Source organism: Dromaius novaehollandiae, chromosome 12, assembly GCF_036370855.1.
Source record: "Dromaius novaehollandiae isolate bDroNov1 chromosome 12, bDroNov1.hap1, whole genome shotgun sequence".
Lineage (NCBI taxonomy): Eukaryota > Metazoa > Chordata > Aves > Casuariiformes > Dromaiidae > Dromaius > Dromaius novaehollandiae.
In genome coordinates, this window is record NC_088109.1 from 9,214,649 (window position 1) to 9,236,325 (window position 21,677).

At 36.6% G+C, this 21,677-nt stretch overlaps 1 protein-coding gene across 3 annotated transcripts in view; it reads right to left on the reverse strand.

The window, feature by feature from the left end:
* Positions 1-21,677, reverse strand: part of FAM120A (family with sequence similarity 120 member A) — a 57,289-nt gene that overhangs the window by 3,135 nt on the left and 32,477 nt on the right. The window contains exons 10-17 of one of the 3 annotated variants that reach the window (XM_064518876.1): positions 20,566-20,740; positions 15,022-15,271; positions 13,568-13,682; positions 9,477-9,686; positions 8,235-8,418; positions 7,077-7,214; positions 5,435-5,576; positions 1,558-1,654 (exon numbers count right to left, since the gene is read on the reverse strand). In XM_064518876.1, coding sequence (XP_064374946.1) covers positions 1,558-1,654; positions 5,435-5,576; positions 7,077-7,214; positions 8,235-8,418; positions 9,477-9,686; positions 13,568-13,682; positions 15,022-15,271; positions 20,566-20,740 — 1,311 coding nt within the window. Of the gene's footprint in view, positions 1-1,557; positions 1,655-5,430; positions 5,577-7,076; positions 7,215-8,234; positions 8,419-9,476; positions 9,687-13,567; positions 13,683-15,021; positions 15,272-20,565; positions 20,741-21,677 lie in introns of those variants that run through there. The other 2 variants (XM_064518877.1, XM_064518878.1) reach the window with 2 other exon arrangements.

Below are 21,677 nucleotides of genomic sequence, written 5' to 3' on the forward strand. Positions count from 1 at the left end.
GGTCCCCTGTAAGCATTCTTTCCTTAACTGCCTAGGTTTTGTAAGACAGATAAATATACTGTTGCCAGTTAATCTTAATTAGTTATTGAAATCTACCCTTCATGCATTAAGCTTCCCAAGTTCTCCCTTGCCATATGCATTTGAATCCACATATTTTTCTTTTCCTGTGAAAGGAACATAAACTATAAAACGTATCAATTATTGACTAATGATGGTAAAACAATTTGATGAGCTCAGGACTAACCTACAGAAAATATCACCATTTATCTTTCTTCTCCATAGCACAGGTTCAATTTTAGACCAAGCAACTTGTGACCATAGGTATTTAGCATCCAGATTACATATAACTAATAAAAATATGAATGTCCAAACTTGCTGACTGTCTGTTAAGACTATCTGCCTAAAAGTACTATGTGAACTAGGTTTACATATGTAAAACTGCAGGAAGCCAAACATATTTGGAAGCTCTTTCTCCAGGCTTCCTTTATATCGTGTGTTGAAACATTTGGAAATGAGACACCAAATAATTAACTTAACACAGTGCTTTCTCCTCTATTTTAAGTAAAAGATTTAAAGCTTTAAATACATAGGTAAGTTTGCAGACATCACACAAATCTGTGTACATAGAAATTTAACAACTAAGAGAAATGATGTATTTAAATTTTTACACCTGGAACACTTGAGTTTTACGTGAAGCTACTGGTTCCTTCATTATCTACCAGAGAACACTCCTCTTACTGTCTGATACCTGAAACACTCCTCTACTCTTACGTACTAATAGCTGTACAACAAATTGCAAAGCCATATGACATTTATTGTAAAAGTTTCTCACCTATTTAGTGGACCCACTCGTCCATTACCCTTGGGACTCGCATTAACATTCAAAACTGCAGAGCAGCAAGAACAACGCAAAAGGGAGGAAAACATAACTCCGAAGCAATTGGCACTTTACATGAAACACCAGCTTGCTGCAGCTAGATTTAAAGGATCCATGGGAAAGGCAAAAACTATGATCCACGGACTCTTCATATATTGTCGCCAAAAATGAAATTGTGCATTCATGGTGGCAAAGACTGGTCTTTTATTTCCTAGAAGTTTAGAGTTAGTGCTTAGTTTTGGAGCTATGAAACAGCAAAGATCCTTCTACTGTTGCTTATTCTTTCTTCATGAGGTTGGACTGTGATCCCAGAAAACAAACTGGGAAAGGGTGGGAGGGGAAATAAAAGCTGCCAATTTATTTCAGCTTCATATTTCTCTCATTCTTCCAAATTCTCTCCTATTCTCACAGCTAGTTAGAACTGTGTAGGCGTTGCCTTCATATCAAAATATATTTTTCAGCTTCTGTCTTTATAACCAAAGTTTGTTTATCACTGAGCTGGAACACTAGCCTGTCATCACTGGTTGTGCAGCCTACAGCTTTGACAAGTAGGCAGTATCACTGTAAGAAACACTTCTGTCTTTTAAAGTTGTGCTTATCAATGTTAGCTGGTCTGGAAGTCCATACTATACTAGCCTGTAAACCAGAGTGTTTTGAAGTCAAGCACACTGCTTTATTACCTGAATTGCTCCCTGGCTTTTATAACCTCTCCCATAGTACCTTCCACCTCTTCCAAAAGTTCTTATCACTGGAGTGGAAATAACTCCTCTAGGACGCCTGTAAGAATTGAGGGAAAAAAAAGAAAGAAAAATACATACGAAATTTGTTTAAAAGTACTTTAAATTTTATTTTGCTTAAATTTTTTTAGCTTTATTGTCTCATGACTAAAATCTGCCTTTCTTTAAAGAAGCAATGTAATTAATCAGTTCAGAATTATGGGGTTCTACTACTTACAAGTATATAAATTCTAACCAACCTTTTGTTTTCCTAGCAGTAAAATGACTATTTCTATAACTCACTTTTAAAGAAGCAATAAATGAGTATTTTCAAGTTTTGCAAAAACATCTTTACAGTATCAAATTATCTTTATAGTACTTCAAAAGCAGAGATCAAAATAGTTTCACCTTAAAAAGAATGCACAAGCAATTTGAACCATTTATAAGGCAGTTCCTCCCATTTAATAACACTTCCCATCAACCCTCCATGCCAGACATAGAAGAAATCACATAAAAGTAAGGAAGGAAAAATACAAAATTGCTTTGGTTTTGATGGGAGAATATAAAGTCATCTAAGAACATGAGGAAAAAATGGAGGCTTCAGGCACATCTGACGTGTTGCAATTTATCAAGTTTGGAACACTTTCAAATGGAGGCTTCCAACCAGGACACATCAGGTGGCAGCTTTTCTATTTGATTCAATAAAGATTAGATCAGACCAAAATAAACTTTCACTCAACTCAAACTATTTTAATGCAAACAATTGCAGAAACTTAACTTCCTTTATTATTATGTCAAGGACTACTTCTCACCTAAAAAATTGTTTTCATTTTCTCTCCTGGAAATATGAACAGTAACAGATTGCTCTACTTTTCCTCCAAATCCGCTGCCTGATACCATGAGGTCATAGTGTCACGACTGACCCCTCTAAAGCTCACACAGAACAGCCAGATGGTGTTCAGGTCCAGCTCTACATCTAGCACAGTTTCCAAGCTGTGTGGGCTGCAATTGCACAGTATGCCATTCTGGCAACAAATGACAGCTGCAATTCTCCAACCATATCTCATTTTCCATATAGCTAATGTTTCATCACTTGACAATTCCCATATGCCAGTAAGGTCCCCGTGAGCTGATTTTGCAAAAAACCAAAAAAACACCAACCAAAAAAACCCCCAGCTTAAGTAGGAGCTAAGATTTTGCTTAGTGCTCCTACTTCCTGCTGTTGTTGTGCTGTAACAACTAAGTTAAGTTGAACTGACTCAGTGGAGAAACACCGTTCTGTGCCATGCAAGTCTTTCCACACACGCTGCAAATTCCCACATTCAGCAATAGGCGATTAAATAATGGAATCTAAAAGAAAAAAAGCAAAGACTAAAGAGGAAAGAAGTGCATTTTACATTCAATTACTCTTGCTTCATTCTTTCCAAAGATTACAACAAGGCTATTCTTTTTTTGGACCTAATTATTTAAACAGTGAAAGTATATCCTTCAGGGAGCCGAATAATGGATTTTTCCAACTCAGACTCGTATCACACTAGATATATTGATGGATCAAAGCTAATGAAAGGCATATGGTATAATCTGTATATAATGGTAAGAACCCCAAGTTTAATGTTGCAAAGAGACATGAGAGAATGGTGCTGACAAGCCTGACATGATCCTCTTTGCTGAAACTGATAAAAAAGGAAATAGAGGTGTGCAGAACTAGATGATAAAGTGTAGAAAAAAACCCATGCACTTTCCTACTAAAGTGTTCTTTAGTAACAAATAGCATCCAGAGGCAAGGAACTCAATCTTTAAAACACCTGTTTTTAGATGGTACACTAATATTCATGTGTTTTTCTATTTTTAGTATCAATAGACACTATCACTGCCTGTAGTTTTTTTTCCTCTTTGAGTAACTTTAGTAACTCTAAATGTAGAGTTTAATTCAGTAGGATGTGACTGAGACAGGAAGGTCTGGCATTCAGAATTTTTCTATCTTTTGAGGTGACAACTTGCATCGAAACCTAACTGCCCAAAGGTATCACCTCCGACAGAATGAAAATGTGAGATATTTTATCTTCTAACACAAAAGCTACTACTGTAGAGCAGCATTTCTCTGTCATAAAGGTACTTGCAGGACCAGTAACATCCTTTTAGTGATTTCAGTACTCCTAAGTAAGGAAGGCTCTTAATTTAGGACTTGCCAGTGTTAGTTCCCAACTACTGATATTTTGCACAAATTCATGTGTTTGCTTCTTCAGAAGATGGAAGAACTGCTATTCAAATGAGTAAAGTCAATGGTTTGTATAAATGTAAGACAGATCAGAGCCTGAAGGTCTCCAGATAAGCAGTCACGATGCTTCAGTCAGATAGCACCCTTGATTAGGTCACTATAAATTACCTCAACCTTTTTCACAAACAGTACGGCAGACAGTGCATTCACCTCAAGAGAAGAAAGCTCTACAGCAGGCCAGATTCTGTATTTAAGTTGGATCCATGAACAGGAGAATTTATAACCACATACTAACCTCATTTAAATGATGAGCAATGTTATTTTGTGCACTAAAACTGAAGAGTACGATGAAAATACCCAAAGGAGCCCCAGTGCCTCATCACATATCTTAGGTTACTCCACTGACCTCTGCTGCTATTTCAGATGAGCAGAGGTGTCCTTTAAGTCCTGCATCATCTCTGCTAACCGGTACAGTTCCTTTTGAATAGCTGTCTGAAGTGTCTAAAACAGCACTAGATGCCAATGTTTTGGGAACTGAATCTCATTTTAGAGTATAAAATGTTCCTGACTAAATTTGTTCCCCTTAAAATGTCAGTTTTGTTCTTTCTTCTTATATGAAGTCTACTTCCTGCTGCTGAACTTCCTCGTTTCTGCTGTTCTTACTTCTCTCTCTCCTGGTCTCATTCTCACAGGACTTTAGGTCCCATCATCTCCTCACTCAGTCCAGCAAGACAGGCATTCAAACAGTTAATACTGACTTTAGCATCAAGCTTTATAGAGCACGCTTGATGAAATTAACGGATAGAGAGGAATTCACACAGCTCAGACTTACTCTTTCAGACTGCTTCCTGGCTCAAGATGACATGAATATACCTACTGTACTCCATTCCTTTAATACAGTTAAAGGCAGACATAATATATGAATCACATGGCAACTTTGGGAGTTGCCTACCATAACAGATGCAACCTAATCAAGGATGACAGACAGTTCTGTAATGCACAGAACAGTAAAATTCTGGAAAATTATAACCTGAAAAAATCTAGATAGTTTTGTGACAAATAATTTTTTTAAAAAAATGTTGTGCACTTGTAATTTCAGTTGTAGTGAGACAAAGTGAAAGGGCCGAAGAAATAAATATTCTTTTAAGCATATCTCTCACCATGACAGCAGCAGAAAACTGTTAAACCTGTAAGTGTCCTTTAGTTGTTTTTCGGTTTTACAGAAGATTTACAAAATGAAGTTATTCAAAAATTTATCATACTTTGTTATAAATATTCTACCATAAGCAAGAAAATAATAAAGTGTGGCGACAGTTTTGATCAGGTAGAATATATTTATGGTTTTCTTGTAAGGGAAAGACCCTCGGGCCATTTCCTCATGCAAAATGATTCGCATACATGTCAGATTCAGAATATGATTTTTTTTGCACATAAAAATGTTTATAGTCATCTGACTAACTCATTTAATACATTTTAAAATGAACACAAATGGCTTCTTGAAAATACTCAGCAGGTATAATATACCTAATGCATCCCAAAATGCACTGCATGCAATTTCTAATGCCCCCACTTTTCCCAGTTCCACTTCTATTCCAATCATTAAATTCTCAAAGTTACACTTACCCTCTTGCTGGTCCTCCAACAGAAACGACCTGCAGAGGAAATGGCCCTCTACCCCCTCGTCCACGTCTGCTTCCAGCCCAATGGCCGACTACAGTGCCGGCAATTTCAAGTTTCCCTCCCTGAGAAGGAATAGGTTGGACTCCTGCACATAAAAGCAAAACCAGAACTTGACATTCACAATCATAACATGGTAGTTACTAACGAATGGAAAACATGTTCCCCCAGATTTTTGATATGTATGGTCTCCCTTCTCCTTTTGTGATCACTCAGAAGAACTGTAACTCCAAGAGCCTTTTTTCTTCTTCTTCTTTTTTTTTTTAATATATATATGAGTTCTGAATTGGAAAATGATTACATGACAACTTCAGTTTCAATAATTAAAAATACACGTTATATCAGCATTAAGAAACTGAAGTGAAATTTTACAAGCTGAAGATTATTTTTTACTAAATTCTTAATGAAGAAAGAATTTTTAATGGTTTAAAAGCACTTTTTATCGAACATCAAGTATCAGCATATGACACGAAGATTATCATTTCTGGGAACAACTTATTAGGCAGAACTACCTATATTAATGCTAAGTTGTTATAAAAATATAGCATTTAAACTGATCTCGGTGTAAAAGATAAATTTACTCTTTCCCTCCCAAGAAAGCAGTAAAAATTCTAATTGTCCAAAATACAAATGTAACTGCTATTTAAGTTGTTAATTTTTATATCTGTTTTTTGCCCTTAAAAACAACATGAGGGCATAATAGATATTTCAAGAAATTTAGGTAAGCACAATTGAGCCAGATGTTACTGGTAAGACTGTCAGCACTAAAAGGGTTATAAAACATAGCATTTATGCAGCCATGATTAGTCTTCAAACGTTAATACACTAGGAACTAAATTGCTGATTAAATTCAGAAAGGTTCATACTGCTCCGTACTAGCCTTTCAGCTTCAGATGCATATTGTTTACAGTGGCAATGTTATCACACAATGAAGCATTAGAGGTATGTTCGCTCTTAGAATAAAAGCTCAGAGGCCAGAAAGAACGGCTAAATGTATGGAAAAATTCTACCCTAAATGAGTAATGAGATTTAACAGTTTTCTAGTGTCCCACCTCATATAAGAGAAAAGCAACGAACACAAACAAACAAATAAATCTCATGCCTACGTCCACACTGACGTGACATCAGTGAAAAATGGGTTAGCAGTAACACAAAAGTCAAGAATTTCCATACTGCGTCATTTTTCCAAAAAGCTCAATTGTCCTCAAGTTTTAGAAAATAACTGTCAATACATTCAAGCAAAGTTCACTTGACTACAGAGCCCATCCTAACATTTTAAAGCACAGAAGACAGAACGTCCCAGTAAATTTTAAAACTATTCTGTATTTGAACAAGGATTTTCTAGGTGTGTAAGAGACAGGTTGACACTGAGACCAGTTTGCCAAAGGGACCTAGGGAACAGACTCTAGAAGAGCAGAGCAGACAGTAAGTGATTTTATAGCGACCTGAGAAGGCTCGAGAAGAGTGAGAGCTGGAGACAGTTAGGGAGAAGGGAAAACTGCCAGTCAGTAGAAAGCCTCAGACCAAACCGTAAAGTGAAGGAAGCTGTTGCCAGAAGCTCTAAGAAAAGGGTTTTGGGTATAATTACCGCCCTGAAACTTGCTAGTCCTGTTGCTGTCATTGCCAGAGAAGGCTCCGGAGTGTCCTGCTGCTGCTGCCACCCGGAAGGCCCGGTAAGCGCCTGTTGCTACTGTTTCCCCATAAGGGCCTCCGAAGCCATAGACTCCTGTTAGACCCAGGGTAAAGAAAGACAGGGGAAAAGCTGTGAGGGGGCCAGGCACGTGGGAGTTCCCCTAACAGAGAAGCTGCCGCCACCGTCCTCCTGGGGTCAGCAGCGACTGCTGCCCTTCTGCACGTTAGGCAGGTGAAGCCGGCAGGCTCAGCAGCGAGGGGAACGCAGCAACACGGAAACCCCCCTGGCCCAGGCAGAGGTTACAAAGGAGAACATCACCACCTTGGAGAAAGTCCTACCAAAGATCTTCTGCAGTCTTAGCGCGTGAGGAAGGGGTCCCTTATCCACAATAGCAGGCCTTGGGTTTGGAAACGGTACCCTAACTTGTATGGCATAATTAGCATTGAAATGCTTGTAGCAATTTTTTGGCTATAAGCTTCAATGGCTACAGCTGTGGCAACCCAAGAATGCCTTACTCTGAATGTCCAATATTAATAATATGTATAGTTCCCTGTATCGGGGGGCATGGTTATGAGGAAGGGAATAAATCTAGAAACAGCCTGGAGTGGTTTATTCAGTGATCTCCAGTACTTACACTCAAGGGTGCCAATAGTTAATGACTGTAGCAAAATAGAGAAGGATGGGGAGGAAGGAAGGTTGTCTTCAACCCTGGCAGTTAAACTATGTCTATTAATTAAGGCGTTTTTAATATTTATAAACATAAACATTTTGAAGTAAAGTACAGTGCAAATAAGAGCCTTGTCATATCAGTGTTGATCCAGTCCTCTTTTTTCTTTTTCACACAATAGCTGTAAAACTATTTTGATCTGGCACAGCTACTAAAAATCCAGATGGAAGTATGCAGCAATACAACACATTCTGTATTGCTAGGCTATCGCTAATAAAAACAACAACAAAATGCAGTGATTGGCACACGACACCACAGGCTAACCACTTATTTTTATGTATTTTTCCTACAAAATTGAACGAGCAAATCAGTTTACAGTTTTAGAATGTGAAAGACAAGATAGCACTTCATACCACTGTATATCATGTTGCTGTCCCATCACTTACCAGCAAAGCCTCTCCCCCTGCCCTGAGGTGGTGGGACTGGCCCAAAGTGTCGAGGATACATAGAAGCTGGATAGAAAGGCATGGCAGGTGGAGGTGGGAAAGGGAGAGGATGGTTCTGCCTGGAGAAATTTAATCCTTCTAGGATGCTCTGACGCATCTTTTCAACCTTGGCTGCCTGCTCAGCCTATGAATAAAGAGAAGGTCACAAACAGATATTAAAGTTCTGATTTCAATTGTGTAAATTATATTTACACAACAGATTCAAAGAGCAAAGTAAAAGAATGCAGATAGGTAGTGAGAACAACTTTCCTAAAGCTAGTTAGTTATTCATAAAGCTAGTTGTTTAAACTACAGTAATCTATCTTAAAAGGTGTTCTCCAGAAAGGAACTGAGAAAGCTTATTCTATAGTCTCTTAAACACTTAATGCAGCCCTTTACTTCAAGCAAAATAAACATCACAAGCCTGGACTGCAAAGCAAAACCTATGTAAATAGGCTAAAGCAAGTCTGCAGATTAGCAAGCCTGAGTGTGACCACAGCCATCATCAGTATTTAATCTACAATCAGTTTCAGCAGAGTCAGAAATAAGAATAGCTAAGCTTTTCTGGTAAAGGATTTCACACCTCCCAAAAAGTGTAAAAAAGAAAAAAAAAAGATCATTTAATAAACTTCTGATTTTATCAGTTTCCTGTTTTTATAACTAGATATTAACTTTTTGTTGTACCTAATTCATATAATTTATTTGTATTTTCAAGAAAGCTGTTAGAAATGTGAAGAGATTTTGAACTTAAGGACTACAAGAATGACTTTATTTCTAATATATTTTACAGACAATATTCTTTCTTTGTAAAACCATCACAGCTTAGTCCTTTGTGACCATAATGCTATCTTGATGCAAAAAGACGACATTACTTGTATGAAGGAGCAGAGAGAGTTTTCAACTCTAAGTAGCTCATTCATCACAACTGCATTCAAATTTCAGTTTCTAGAGAGGATCAAAATGAAATCAGACAAATTTACATCAGTTCACTTTTTTCAAAATCCTCCAAAATGCCATCTCAGCCATCAACAAGAAAGTAAGACTTCAACAGAGCTGACAAGTACCTATTAGCCATCCACCTCGTATTTCCTTTTGAAGTAGAGAGATGATACATCAAGTAAATAATGACTGATAAACCACACCTAACACTTATGAAAATCTGGCACACTTGATATTCTGTTATTACGTTTTAAAACTACACACCTGACCATCACAGAGGTCAATGAGAGGAACTTTCTCCCGGCTTGCTTTGATGAGCTTGGTCTGGAATAATTTCCCATCAAAATACATCCACGGACAGCAGTGCTCCCATGGAATTGGCTGTCCGCAAGCATCATTTGCAAAAAGTGCCATATCGACACCACTCATAAATAAAGCAGACAGCTGAATTCCTCGGGGATCGAGATTCTCAATCTGTTTAAAAAAAAAAAAAAGAAAAGAAAAAAGAGCAAATTTAGTAAGATATTAATGAAATACAACACAAAATTATTCCAATAGGTACATTATTTTCAAAGCTTATAAGAACAAAGTAATTTTAAAAAGTTCCCCAAACTTTTTATGTGCTATTGCCAGTTCGACTATCAGAGTGCCACATAAATCTATCATCTATATAAGCAAAACTGCAATACTCAAAGAGGCTGGTCCCATCCATCCACTCTAGAGGTTAGAGATAAAACCAAAAAACTGTTGCCTCAAAGACAAAGCACATGAAACAATTTCTAATATTTCATGTTTGAACTCAATTCATCATCAAGGAGCCAGTAAAAGTTTCAAGGGAAATAATATATATCTTGAAATTGTGGTGTTTAGTGTGTAAAATAAATATGATGCATACTTTAGCTACATTAAGATCATTCATAAGTATGCAGTACACAGTTCTTCAATAAATACTAAAACATACTATAGCAAACAGAAGCTTTTAAGATATTTACAGGAAATTAGCTATAGAAAATTTCATTAAAAATAAGATCATTTTTTCCAAATAATCTTGCACTTCTGAGATATTTTTTTAAAAGCTTCAGGAATGAACTCAATGTGAGCATTCCAGCTTTCTTCCCACGCATCACATTTCCCTTCCAACTCCTTTATAACAGAATTTCAATTAGCTTTTGCAAGATTTTGCTATGTTAGAATGCAGTTCTTGTTAATGAAGTAATGTTTTTATGAATACAATAGCTTTATGTAGAATGCAGGATAGATATGCAAAGGTAAAATTATATAGCGAATAAGAGCTGATGGTGGAAACAGAAAGAATTTGCTTGCAGCAAATACATTTTCCACTTAGAAACAAGAGAATATAATCACTAGCATCTTCTGATATACTTTTAAAAATATCAGCCCTTTCTTGGGAACATTTTCAAGACTTCGGTATTAAATTTTAAAATTAAACTACATTACCTTCCTTATGCATAAACAACCTGTAAGATCCAAAAGATTATCCAGATCATTTTGCAGATATGCAGCTGGGTTCGAACTCAGCTGCTCTTTCTGTCTGACTTCAACAAAAAGAGAAGCAGCTGCTTCATATGAAGACAGTAACAACACTGCATGAAATATTGCATCTTTCAGTTAACCAACAAATATTATGGAAATGATCCGTATTACTCTCCATGTATGCTTTAAAAATAAAACTTGGAGAACAATTTCTATTAAACAAAAATAATTGTATCCTGTTTATCACTTGTCTTGTCTCTGCCTTTCATTTTTCTGTTGGAATGCAAAAAAAATTTTATCTGGGAATTCCTTTCTTAGATCTCTAAATCCAGCAACTTTCACAGTGGGGTTTCCTCCTCTTTTCATCAGGCCTGAAGATAGAGGCAAGACTATTTACTTGGTAACTCTTGTAGATACCTTTGCCAAAATCTGCACCCATCGATGTTATTTGTTTATTGTGTTGGGTTTTGAAAACGGACATTGAAGACTGAGTTGCTGATACACTGCTGTTCTTTGACACATACAGCCTTGCCTACAAAACTTATTTGAGTTTCCACTGATACCCACAGGTACAATTATTCAGCTTTAGGACCTTGAGGTAGATGTCTTGTACCATTCTCTCGCTGAGACTTTTAAAGGCGCTCTCCTCCTGCTCCACTGAGTCCAATGTTTATCACCTCAGATAAGCATACACATACTTCTTCTGAACATGCAGGATAACCCATTGTCAGTTCAGTCCTTGGATAAAGGTTGGCCAATGCTTCCCTTAAGACAAAGTACTGCTCCTCGTACAATGCAGAAAATCACCTTGTTCTTAAAGCTGCCATCTCTGGGAATCTGAAAGCCCAATAAGCACCCGGTGTTTCCAGCATGAATGTCTAGTAAACATCTTCAAGGGTAGTTCAAACATCTTAACGATTCTCCTGATGGACTGCATTTAGGCTCCCTTTAAGAAATTAGCAGTAATGAGGAGTACTCAGAAATGTTGTTCTCAGGAGTCTAATATGCTTGTAATTCATGTTAGCAGCAATCCAGTCTTAAGTGCTGAAGCAAATAAGCAGTCTTGCAAGAACTCATCAAGTGTTTGTGGTAGCTTTGTCCTGTGTTTCTTCTTTTTTTTTTTTTTTTGAGTAATGAGAAAGGCCAGAGGAATTTCTTCCTGTTGGATTTTTTTTTTTAATTTGAACTTTTGGTATTCATTCTTTGATGTATGAGAGGAAGAGGATTTAGTTTCTCTGTTAAACTCTGCCATTGAGATTCATAAAATGTGAATTCTCTACTTCCTGAGTGACAAATTCAAATAGGTTCAGAAGTGGATTCAGTTTTTCTTCCTTTACATGTTTTCTTTCCTTTACATTTATTAGTATCTCTATGCCTAATAGCTGGGATTCCACACACAGGTTGATTTGGTTTGTAAATTCAGACTGAGAAGTCTTTGCCAGGGTGCTACATACAAGGATGCAAGAGAGAGGCTGCTTGTCACCCACAGATGAGAAATCAGTCACTTGCTGGCTTTGAGAATGCTCTTGTTGACTAGGTTTTAGTGGCAAAACATTCCCTGAAAAGCCTGATAGCTGATATCTGCATGAGCTTAATTACCATTGCTTCTGCGAAAGCAGTGCTAGGATTGCTGCTTTTGTCTGTACCCCTTCTGCACTGTGTACCTGTGAACATGGACAAACTTGGAAAAAAGGTACCTTTCTCTCCTTGCCAATTTGACTGAGGATGTGTCCATGCACTGTGGGGAGCAAAATAGGTTACTAGACTTTCCTAACTTTAGCCCTTCACCTTATAAATAAGAACCTGAAGGACCATCTGAGGTGACTTCTTCAACATGAAGTTACATGATGAAGAGGTGATCAGCATTTCACCTCCTTTGCTATGCTGATTGGTGCAGACAGGAGATAAGATGGATACCTAATGGTTGTTTGTTCCCTGTAAATCTACTGCCTCCCGTAGTTTCCAGTTAACAAAAGCACCATTGGACTTAAGTTAGGTTATGTAGAAAAATGGATCTAAAATTATTTCCATTCAGAAAAATATTTGCTTCAAATGAAGGACTAAATTCTACCATTTTCTTGATTCAGAGTGGAGAACTTGGTGGTTGGTTTTGGAAAAAAATTTGAGACCAAACAATGTAAAAGTAAAACCAAATGTCATGTGTGCTTTAGCCCAAAGATTAGAAGAGGAAATTCCACTGTGAGCATATGAAGGCTGGTTGGGGAAATATCACAGAGTAAGGGGATGTTGCACAGGTTGATACACATTCTGTATTTGCAATAGAATATTGCACTAAACAATTCTATCACTTAACTAGCTGTATTTACTTCACATAATACTACTGTGTTAGAAAAACCAAAGACTTACTGATCTGAATTTTTAAAATTCTCAGAACAATTATTTCTATAATTCTGTCAGTATTAATAACCTGTTTCCCCTTCTCCTGAGTTCTTGCATTCAAGGTTATGCAAGTCTCTCCATTTATTTACCTGAAACACAAACTATAAATCTCTTTGAATGCTGAACCATGGAAAAATACCAAAGTCAGTACATACGAACTTTTAATGGAAACACATTTGTTTTAAACTTCCAGTTTAAAAGACAGTTATTTAGGAAATAGTAAGAAAAGCTGTGCAAGGTAAAACACCTTTAAAATTTTACTTATCGATCAAATCAATGAAACATAACTGATTAACAGTCTTTGCAACACTCAAAAATACCAAGATCAATATTTTTGAAAGCATATGTAAATATCCAAGGTTTTCAGTGAGACAGGCATATACATGTCTCTCACTATAATTAACAGTGTAGATCAGTTGGGAATAAACCTTTCAGTTACGGAAGTCAGAGTTAAGAATTACCTTGAGTTCCTGAAGCTGGTCAGGCTCATAGAGCTTTGGAGACAATGCTTGGGCAAGAAAAGCATCAAGTTCTTGGCGACGAAGTATACGAACCCCCGGCCACTGTACCATATACCTACAGAGGAAGCCAATAATTACTATATCCTTCTTTTAACTGCTAAATTAAGTGGTATTTTATGTGATCAGAAGTCACCAGAATGCAACAAAAAATTAGAGTTAAGTAATTAAAAAGCCAAAATTCTAAATAGATTTAAAGCTTGAATTTGTTTAAGATCATATAGAAGAGCTGCTGGCTGTGAATCAGTTACGTAATTCACACCAGAACAGTCCATTTCCAGTGAAGAAATGGAGGACAGGCAACCAAAATAGAAGGTAAACAAAAAGTAGATTCTGGTACATATAAAAGTAAAATAATATAAAGACTAATGGTCTTTATAAAAAGGGCTAATGGTAAAAAGATTTTGTGAACATGTTTTCCAGACCATATGTTATTCAAAAACGATCTAGTCAGTGAATTTTATGCTTGTCATTCCAAACAAGTGCTGAGTAAAACTTTATATCTTAATAAACATTAATCTATATAAGTCATATGTCACAGGAAAAAAACCTGCTGTACAAATGAATGTGAAGTTCTGCTTTGTTTAAAATACTGTTTGGTCTATTTTTGTATACTTACTATTCTATGAGGAAAAAGAGAAGAGAGCTTTAATGCTCAAAGGGTAGGAGAAAGTAAAGCAGAACCGGAGACAAATTTACGTTTATCAGTCTCAAAAATGGCTTAAAATTTTTCCTGCACAACATGCTAACACCTTGGCTTCTGCTAGATTTATAGGCAAACATATCAAAATAGTCACCCCTTTCCAAAAGGTAAGCATCTCTTGTTCCTAGCCCAATTTTCAACCTGAAAATTAAACAGGTAAGTATTTTGGACCTTGTGACTTCCTCTTTAATACTAAACTTCAACTGCAGGTTATCATCACGTCAACTAGATGAGCAGTTCTAGCACAAGGAATCTAACACGACAGGCAGAATATCATTCACGTGAACTTTCCATCCTGATAAGCTGCTAAGCAGCAGTCTCTGAAGTACTGTCTCTTTTGCTTTACAACTTTACCAACAGAGCCGCTGAGACACCAAATGTTATTTTCTAGTAGGTTGGAGGCTTGAGTGTAACAAGTGTAAACTAATTCAAATGCTACAGTGGCCTCTTTGCAACACAAGATTTTTTTCCTCCTCCCTTCAGCCTTCTAGAGACTCAAGAAAAAAACCTTTGAAGCATACAGCATGCTTTTAAGACTCACAAGTGACGTTTCTAAAAGAAAAATAACCCCCATGAACAAATATGAATTAGCACTTTCTAAACTCACAGTTTAAGACAGTTAAATATGTCAGAAAGATTATGCAGCACAGTAAAAACTTTCCTTCGCTCTGCTTTACCTTAATGTAACACTGACCTTAGTACACAACAGAGCACCATAAGATGAGTGGGCACATTAGTTGGATTGAGCATTGCTGGTGTATCTGATCTCATACAGGCCAAAAATGCCCTCATTCTTCGGTTCTTATCTTCTACTGCTTTTCCCAGCCACAGCTTCTTCAGATTAGGACAGGTCCATTCCCTGAACGCAAGTGCTTCCACCAGTTCAGGGGTTTGAGGAGATTTGCCTTTGTAAGCAGCCCATTCTTTAATTATCACTGGTGAAACTACAAAATGACAACAGTTGAAGGAAAAAAATTCAGAGTTAAGATGTATCTTTGTTTTAAAAACATTGTATGAAAACATTGTGCCCAAAAAGTATTAGAGCACTTTGTACCATCTTTGAATTGTGATCACTTACGGATTAAGTACATACAACCAAGTATACAGTAGGAATGCTGACATTAATATTTTCAAATGAATATAAAACATAAAGGAACCACATGCAGTCTTTGAAAACAAACAACATAATTCGAAAATGCAACTCCCCCCCCAAATATCTGCATCTTGATCAGTGATAAATAAAAGTAGTACATAAATACAAATATTTTCTGTATGTGGTCTTTTAAGAACAATACAAAACTATAAATTACCACTGTCCTACTGACATTTTACATCAGCACTTTAGAACTCATATCATACTTGTTCATGGTTGTTCAAATACTGCAATGGAATGAGATCTTAAATATGGGTTTAAATTATTTTTTCTTTCAAAATTTTACAAAACATTAAGTTACATAAAGCTTTCAATTTACTGTAGTGTATTTTAATAAAAGGTTAGTATTTTTGTGTCTGCTATGGTCCCTTTCATCCAAAAAAATCAAATCAAAACAAAACAAGACCCCTCAACTCCTTGTTGCTGCTACAGCATTTCTCTTTTTCTATGCTTGAAGGCAACTAAAACAGAACACAAGCTTTTTTTTAAAAAAAAGTCAAGACTGAGAAATGATATCTTTGGCCTTGGAATGACCCCAGGTTTGACACAGCTCAAAATCTGTTTGCACCCTTCTTAACTCAGGGCCCAGTTATGCAGTGCAGAAAGATTCAAGGAGCTTGTTAGCGAAGCTTCAGGTTACAGCCCAAAAAGATTCTTTGGTCAGTAAAACAGTGCCAGAGAACAGAGACGCTCCTTCTGCTAGAAATCTCTCGGTTATGGGTTGAGAAGCCCTGACTGCTACAAAGATTCCTTCAGCTATGAGACGCCAGCTCTACAAACGATTTTACAGTTAGAGACAGGCAAAGCACATCAGAGGCCAGGACCTGCACGTCAAAAGAACCTCCAGAACATCTCAAAGCACTCTCATACGCTTTTCTGGAATAAAACCACTCTAGCATTACACCTACATTTTATAGCTCCGAGGAAAAGAGTTTTACAAAGATAATACGCAGCAATGAAAATAAATATTTTGATATATTTAGTTGGTAGCCTCAGTACAAAAATCACTGGTTGCTCCCAGTTTTTTATATGTCACTAAGCTATTCAAAATAGGCTTTAACAGCCAGCAAAGCCACTCTATTATTTGTGCAGGGCTTATCACACTGGTGTTCACTTCTCGCTTAGCCCTTGGACACCAGCACAGTAAGCATGAATAAATAAAAGGATGCATTTTATGTGGGTTTTCAAATAATAGACGGTTTTAATTGCTTTAGGTCTTAGAAGAAGCAAACAGCTAGAAAACACAATGAGGCTACCATGTGGAACAGTTTAAACTATTTAGCCGTAAAAAAATCAAATTGTTGATGACTGACATAAAATAATTATTTGTGTTTTGGGTTTCTTATCTTATTTCCTTCAACTTCCTTTTGATAAGGGAGGCAATATTCCTAACTCTACTCAGTTTTTCAGTTTGGATGCTCCTCCAGAGGCAAACAGATCACACTCCATATGCATATCACACTTAAGTACTCTCAGAAAACCACTTCTTCAGCTTCTATGACTCCTACAACAGCAGACAATAGCAAGAAAATAGACCCTTACAAAACACAAATGTTTCATTATTTTCTTCTATGTATTCTGTGCTGTAACAACCTCAAGTTTAGAAGAAGGGAATATTTCATGTCTATGTTTTCTATCTGCAATCCTGTCTTTCAACACCCAAAATTGGTTCAAAGCTTTCAGTCTTGGGATGACAGCTTCCATGACTCTATGAGATTAAGACCACAGCAAAAGCACCTCACTGGCTCTCAAAAAAATCTTCTTCAGTAATATGCTGCCTGTAGAGGCTATATCAGAGATCCATCCTGACTTCAAAATTTTGAAAAATAATCACTACTGTTGGAAAGGTAACCATTCTTCTTCAAGTGTGGTTTAATATGAAGGTCACTAGTGGACTGGTAAACAGTGCCCTTTCTGAATGATGGGAAAGAGGAATTACAGCTATATCAGGTGACAAGTAACCATAGTACTGTTCACCCAAATTTAGCATTTAACGTAACAGACCAAACTAGGACGTGTCCCTATCTACTTATTTCTCCAGGGCATTTCTTACACATTTGACAACTCTGTACTGGGACTGGTGCCAAAACCACTGCCTTCCTCAACCAATGATGATCTCTGTCCTCGGAGGAATGCCTTGTTTTCCTTCCAGGACTTCCACCTGGACATGAGAAATGTCTACAACAAATACACTCAGGATCAGAGTATGCTAAGCCACAACATCACAGAGCTAGTTTATACTGCTTTTTAATACTAAACTCCCTCCTGCTGATGATAGGTAGATTTGAATACTCAAAGTAGCATAAGTAACTGCGCAATATATTGATATGTGCTTTGAACATTATCCTCAAGACACTTCAAGGTCAGTATCAATCTGTTTTAATGTGACCTGCTTGATAAACAGATATGAAAGTTGTAACAGGCTCTGACATCATTAGCAACAGCATCTTGCACTGTCTATTAAAGCCCTCACTGCTAACGACAGCTCAGGTGTTTTCTGGTATTCTTTCTGCCTTCTTTCCGTGAACTGAACATTAGATGCGATGCACCTGATGTTACCAAAAGATGAGCTATTAATCAAGATGAGATTAATCAAGTCTCGTTTTTAACTTTATGATCTTTACTGACAGTACAGCTTGAACCAAGCATGCTTGATTTTGCACACAGGGCAACTGCCCAGGATATGGCTTTCCTTTCAGCAGAAACAGTGTCAACTGAATACATCTTTGATGGAGAACAGTACATCACAGGGTGGCTAGACTTAAAACAACAAACATTTGGATCCAACCAGGAGTTAATGACAGCTTGTACAAGTGTGCATTTTTCCACAGAGTGGAAAAGGCTGATGGTTTCATATATGCCTATGTATTTATTAGAACCTGGGAAATAACCCTTTTCATGGCTTGAAAAGAATAGCAAGTCAGACATTTTAATTCCATCTTCTCACAAGCAAGGGAAGCACAGTCTGTGCTTCTCAGCTGGCATTAAAAGCACATTAAAGAACTTCGCTATTCAGCTTCTTATATCTTCAAGTAGCAGACATGAGGACACATATAGCACAGGCATAACTTAGCAGACAATTAGAGACAAAAAACTCACTGATTGCCTCTTCCAACAGATTTTTTTTTTGTCTTTTCAACTACATAAAATAACAACGATTTAAAAGGAAAGGAAGTTTTTTTTATGAAAAAATTCATTTGTACTGTTTTGATATTTAGTAGTAGTACTGACATGCAAAGTTTAATATGCACATTTCAGCCTCTCATAATCCTGATATATAATGTACTTGGAAATTATTCACCATAAAATCACTATGTTGCTAGTGTTACGGTCTGTACCACAAAGATGATAAATTTGCTCAGGCTGTTTAAGACATTATTCTCCCCTACTGTCTTCTACAGTCTCTGGCCAAAGCTCATTGCCTTGTAGGAGCGGTGACCAAAAGAAATGTACTCCTGCACCGTAGTTCCTTCAAACTACAGGCTGCATCTTAGCTCAGTCTATCTCTACTGGCTTTTTTAGCTTTGCAGTGAAGCAACTAACGTTTGGGCAGATGTTCCATTTTTTAAGAGCGTGGTCAGTCCTAAGATAGAAGTAGGTCAGGTAGCTGAATGTGTCCTGCAGCAAGATTTGACAGAGCTCCTGTAACAATAAACCGAGTCAGCTGCAGTGTTCTTAGCCTCCACAGAGGATAAAACCACTGAAAAGCAGTATAAATGAAGAGAAAACAGAGATTATATGGGTATCTCCAGTAGTGTACAGAGAACAGTTTAAGTTTACAAAATGAAAAGATTCTGAAGACTGAAGCAGACCTTCAGCACGTAGCTATTTCACCACTACAATCCTTGTAGTATACTTTTAAGGATAAGAATCTAATGAGCATAAACAAATATTGCAAGTAACTTTACTATTTTAATCCTAAATTTCCTATCCTGAAATACTATTACATATGTGTGAGTTAAAAGGGTTAAGTTTGTGCACTAGAGACATTTTTCAAACAGGGTAAATTTTAATTCCCACAAAAGATACCAAGATAAACAGTTTTTCAAACACTGTTGAACAATTATCCTCTTCCATATGAACACAGAAAAAAACCTTCACCATTAAAAATGAAAAGGGAGAGAAAAGGGAATGAAAATAAAGTGTACAACTGATGATTCTTATTTTTACACTTACACGAGGATTGTGAATGATACTTTCGTACATTCTAAACATCTGCTTCTTGAATACAATCTACTGACAGCAGACTCCTGTATATAAATACTTTTTCTGCTGCCATTCACTTAATGCTTTAGTTTTCCTTTAACCTTTTTAAGATGCTAGTGTAAAGTTTAATCATTTCCTTTTATGCATTTCATATTAAAAAAAAACACTTGACAATATCAAGAGGTTGAATTTTCTGGAATGATAGTAATTCCTGGAAGCAGAAAACTTAAAAAGACACCTTCCAGATTAATATGAAGATTAACAGTCATGTTAATTTCTCTGAATTAGCAAAAGTACCTTGCGACAAGTCTGTTCACAAAAGTTTAGTCTGCCTTTACCTGAGGCATTACACCTGAATTTTGCAGATTATAAAGATGAATTTTGATATGTAAATATTTGAAAGATACTAAAGAGACTTGTACACTTAAGTACATTTAACTACACATCAGGCATAACAGAGGGAAAGATAAGGAAAGTATAGGCATCTAACATTTTTGAAAAAATTATATGCACACTTGTATGTAGGCACACGGAACAGATGTTTCCTGTAATCAAGTTCTGCCGTATACTTTAAAAATTATGACAAAAAAGACAATACCTCGTGCAAGCCTGACAGTAGCTTGAATATACATTTTAAAAAACAAGCTTCAGAACTTGTTTATAAATGGTACCATTTATAGTTGTTAAACTTCTACAGGAAATAAGATTTTGAACTAACATCTTTTTCTATAATCCATGGGATCAAAGTACACATAAATTACTCCAGGTTTAGCTACATTCATGAAACCTCAATAACTATTCTCATTCAAATAATGGTACAAATGGATATAAAAACATAGCAAAGGGAAGAGAAATAAGAATGGATTCTACAGTACATACATTCTGGTGGAAGTCTGTTCTTTCTAAAAGCAAGTCTTTCAGTTTTCTTTCTGCTTTCTGCCAAACTAAACAGGACTCCGTAAACATACTGACGAACTGGCCTATAAAGCAGAGCAGCAGGAGGCAGGTCTTTGTTGGCTTCATCTTCTATAGAAACTGCAATTTTGATTTCACCCTTTTCATGAAAGAAAGCAGAAACATATCACATGTTATAGTGAACAGAAAATGTTTAGATATGCACACTAAAATTAATCTCATCCAGTTTAGAAAAATGTGATTCAGCAGCAATGTGGATCTTAAGCATGTGGAGGTAACGCTAGAGGAGGATTACCCTACAATCTACTTGCTTTCCTCCAACAAGTCTCCAGTCTCTGATTATCCCTGTCACTCTCCAATTTCTCTTCTCCATCACATGCCTCTTTTTGGCTGGACTATCTGCAGGTGAGGATTAGCTTCAAATCCTGATACTTTTAAAAGTGAAGTAGTACATATGAAAATACAGTAATGTGCTTATAGAATTAACAGACATTCAAAGTACACTTAAAGAATAAATGCTAACAGCTGATGTAGATTTCAGACAGCTATTTAAGAAATATTCATGCTGTCTAAAAACACCAGTCTAGCTTTTTGGTGCAATGATTTGAAACAGTGTTGGTGGACTCAATATAAAAATATAATGTTATGAGCAGAACTGACAAAAAAATCATAACGGGGAACTACATAAATAATGCTGTTTTTATTGTGTGCAAAGAAAGTTTTTGCATTTTATACCTTCCTTTATGGGGGGCAGGGGGGCATGAAAGAACTCTCCAACATTCCATATACCAAGAACACACGATGCTTTCTGTATCTGCCTATCCAACCATGTTAAGTTTTTCTTTGAAAATAAAAAGATCAACCCCTATTAGAAATGGTGTCAAGAACCACCCACATCTTTGAAGGTTTACTCAACTTTCAAATTTCTGCTGGCATCAGTGACCTCAACAAAATTTTCTTAAGAACAGACCCTATCCATTTCCAGGGATGCATCTCTCACATTAAGTACCTACTGTTTTCTAAAAGGGCATTTTTTCTTCCTGTTTTAAAATGCCACCAATCTGTACTTTTTATGT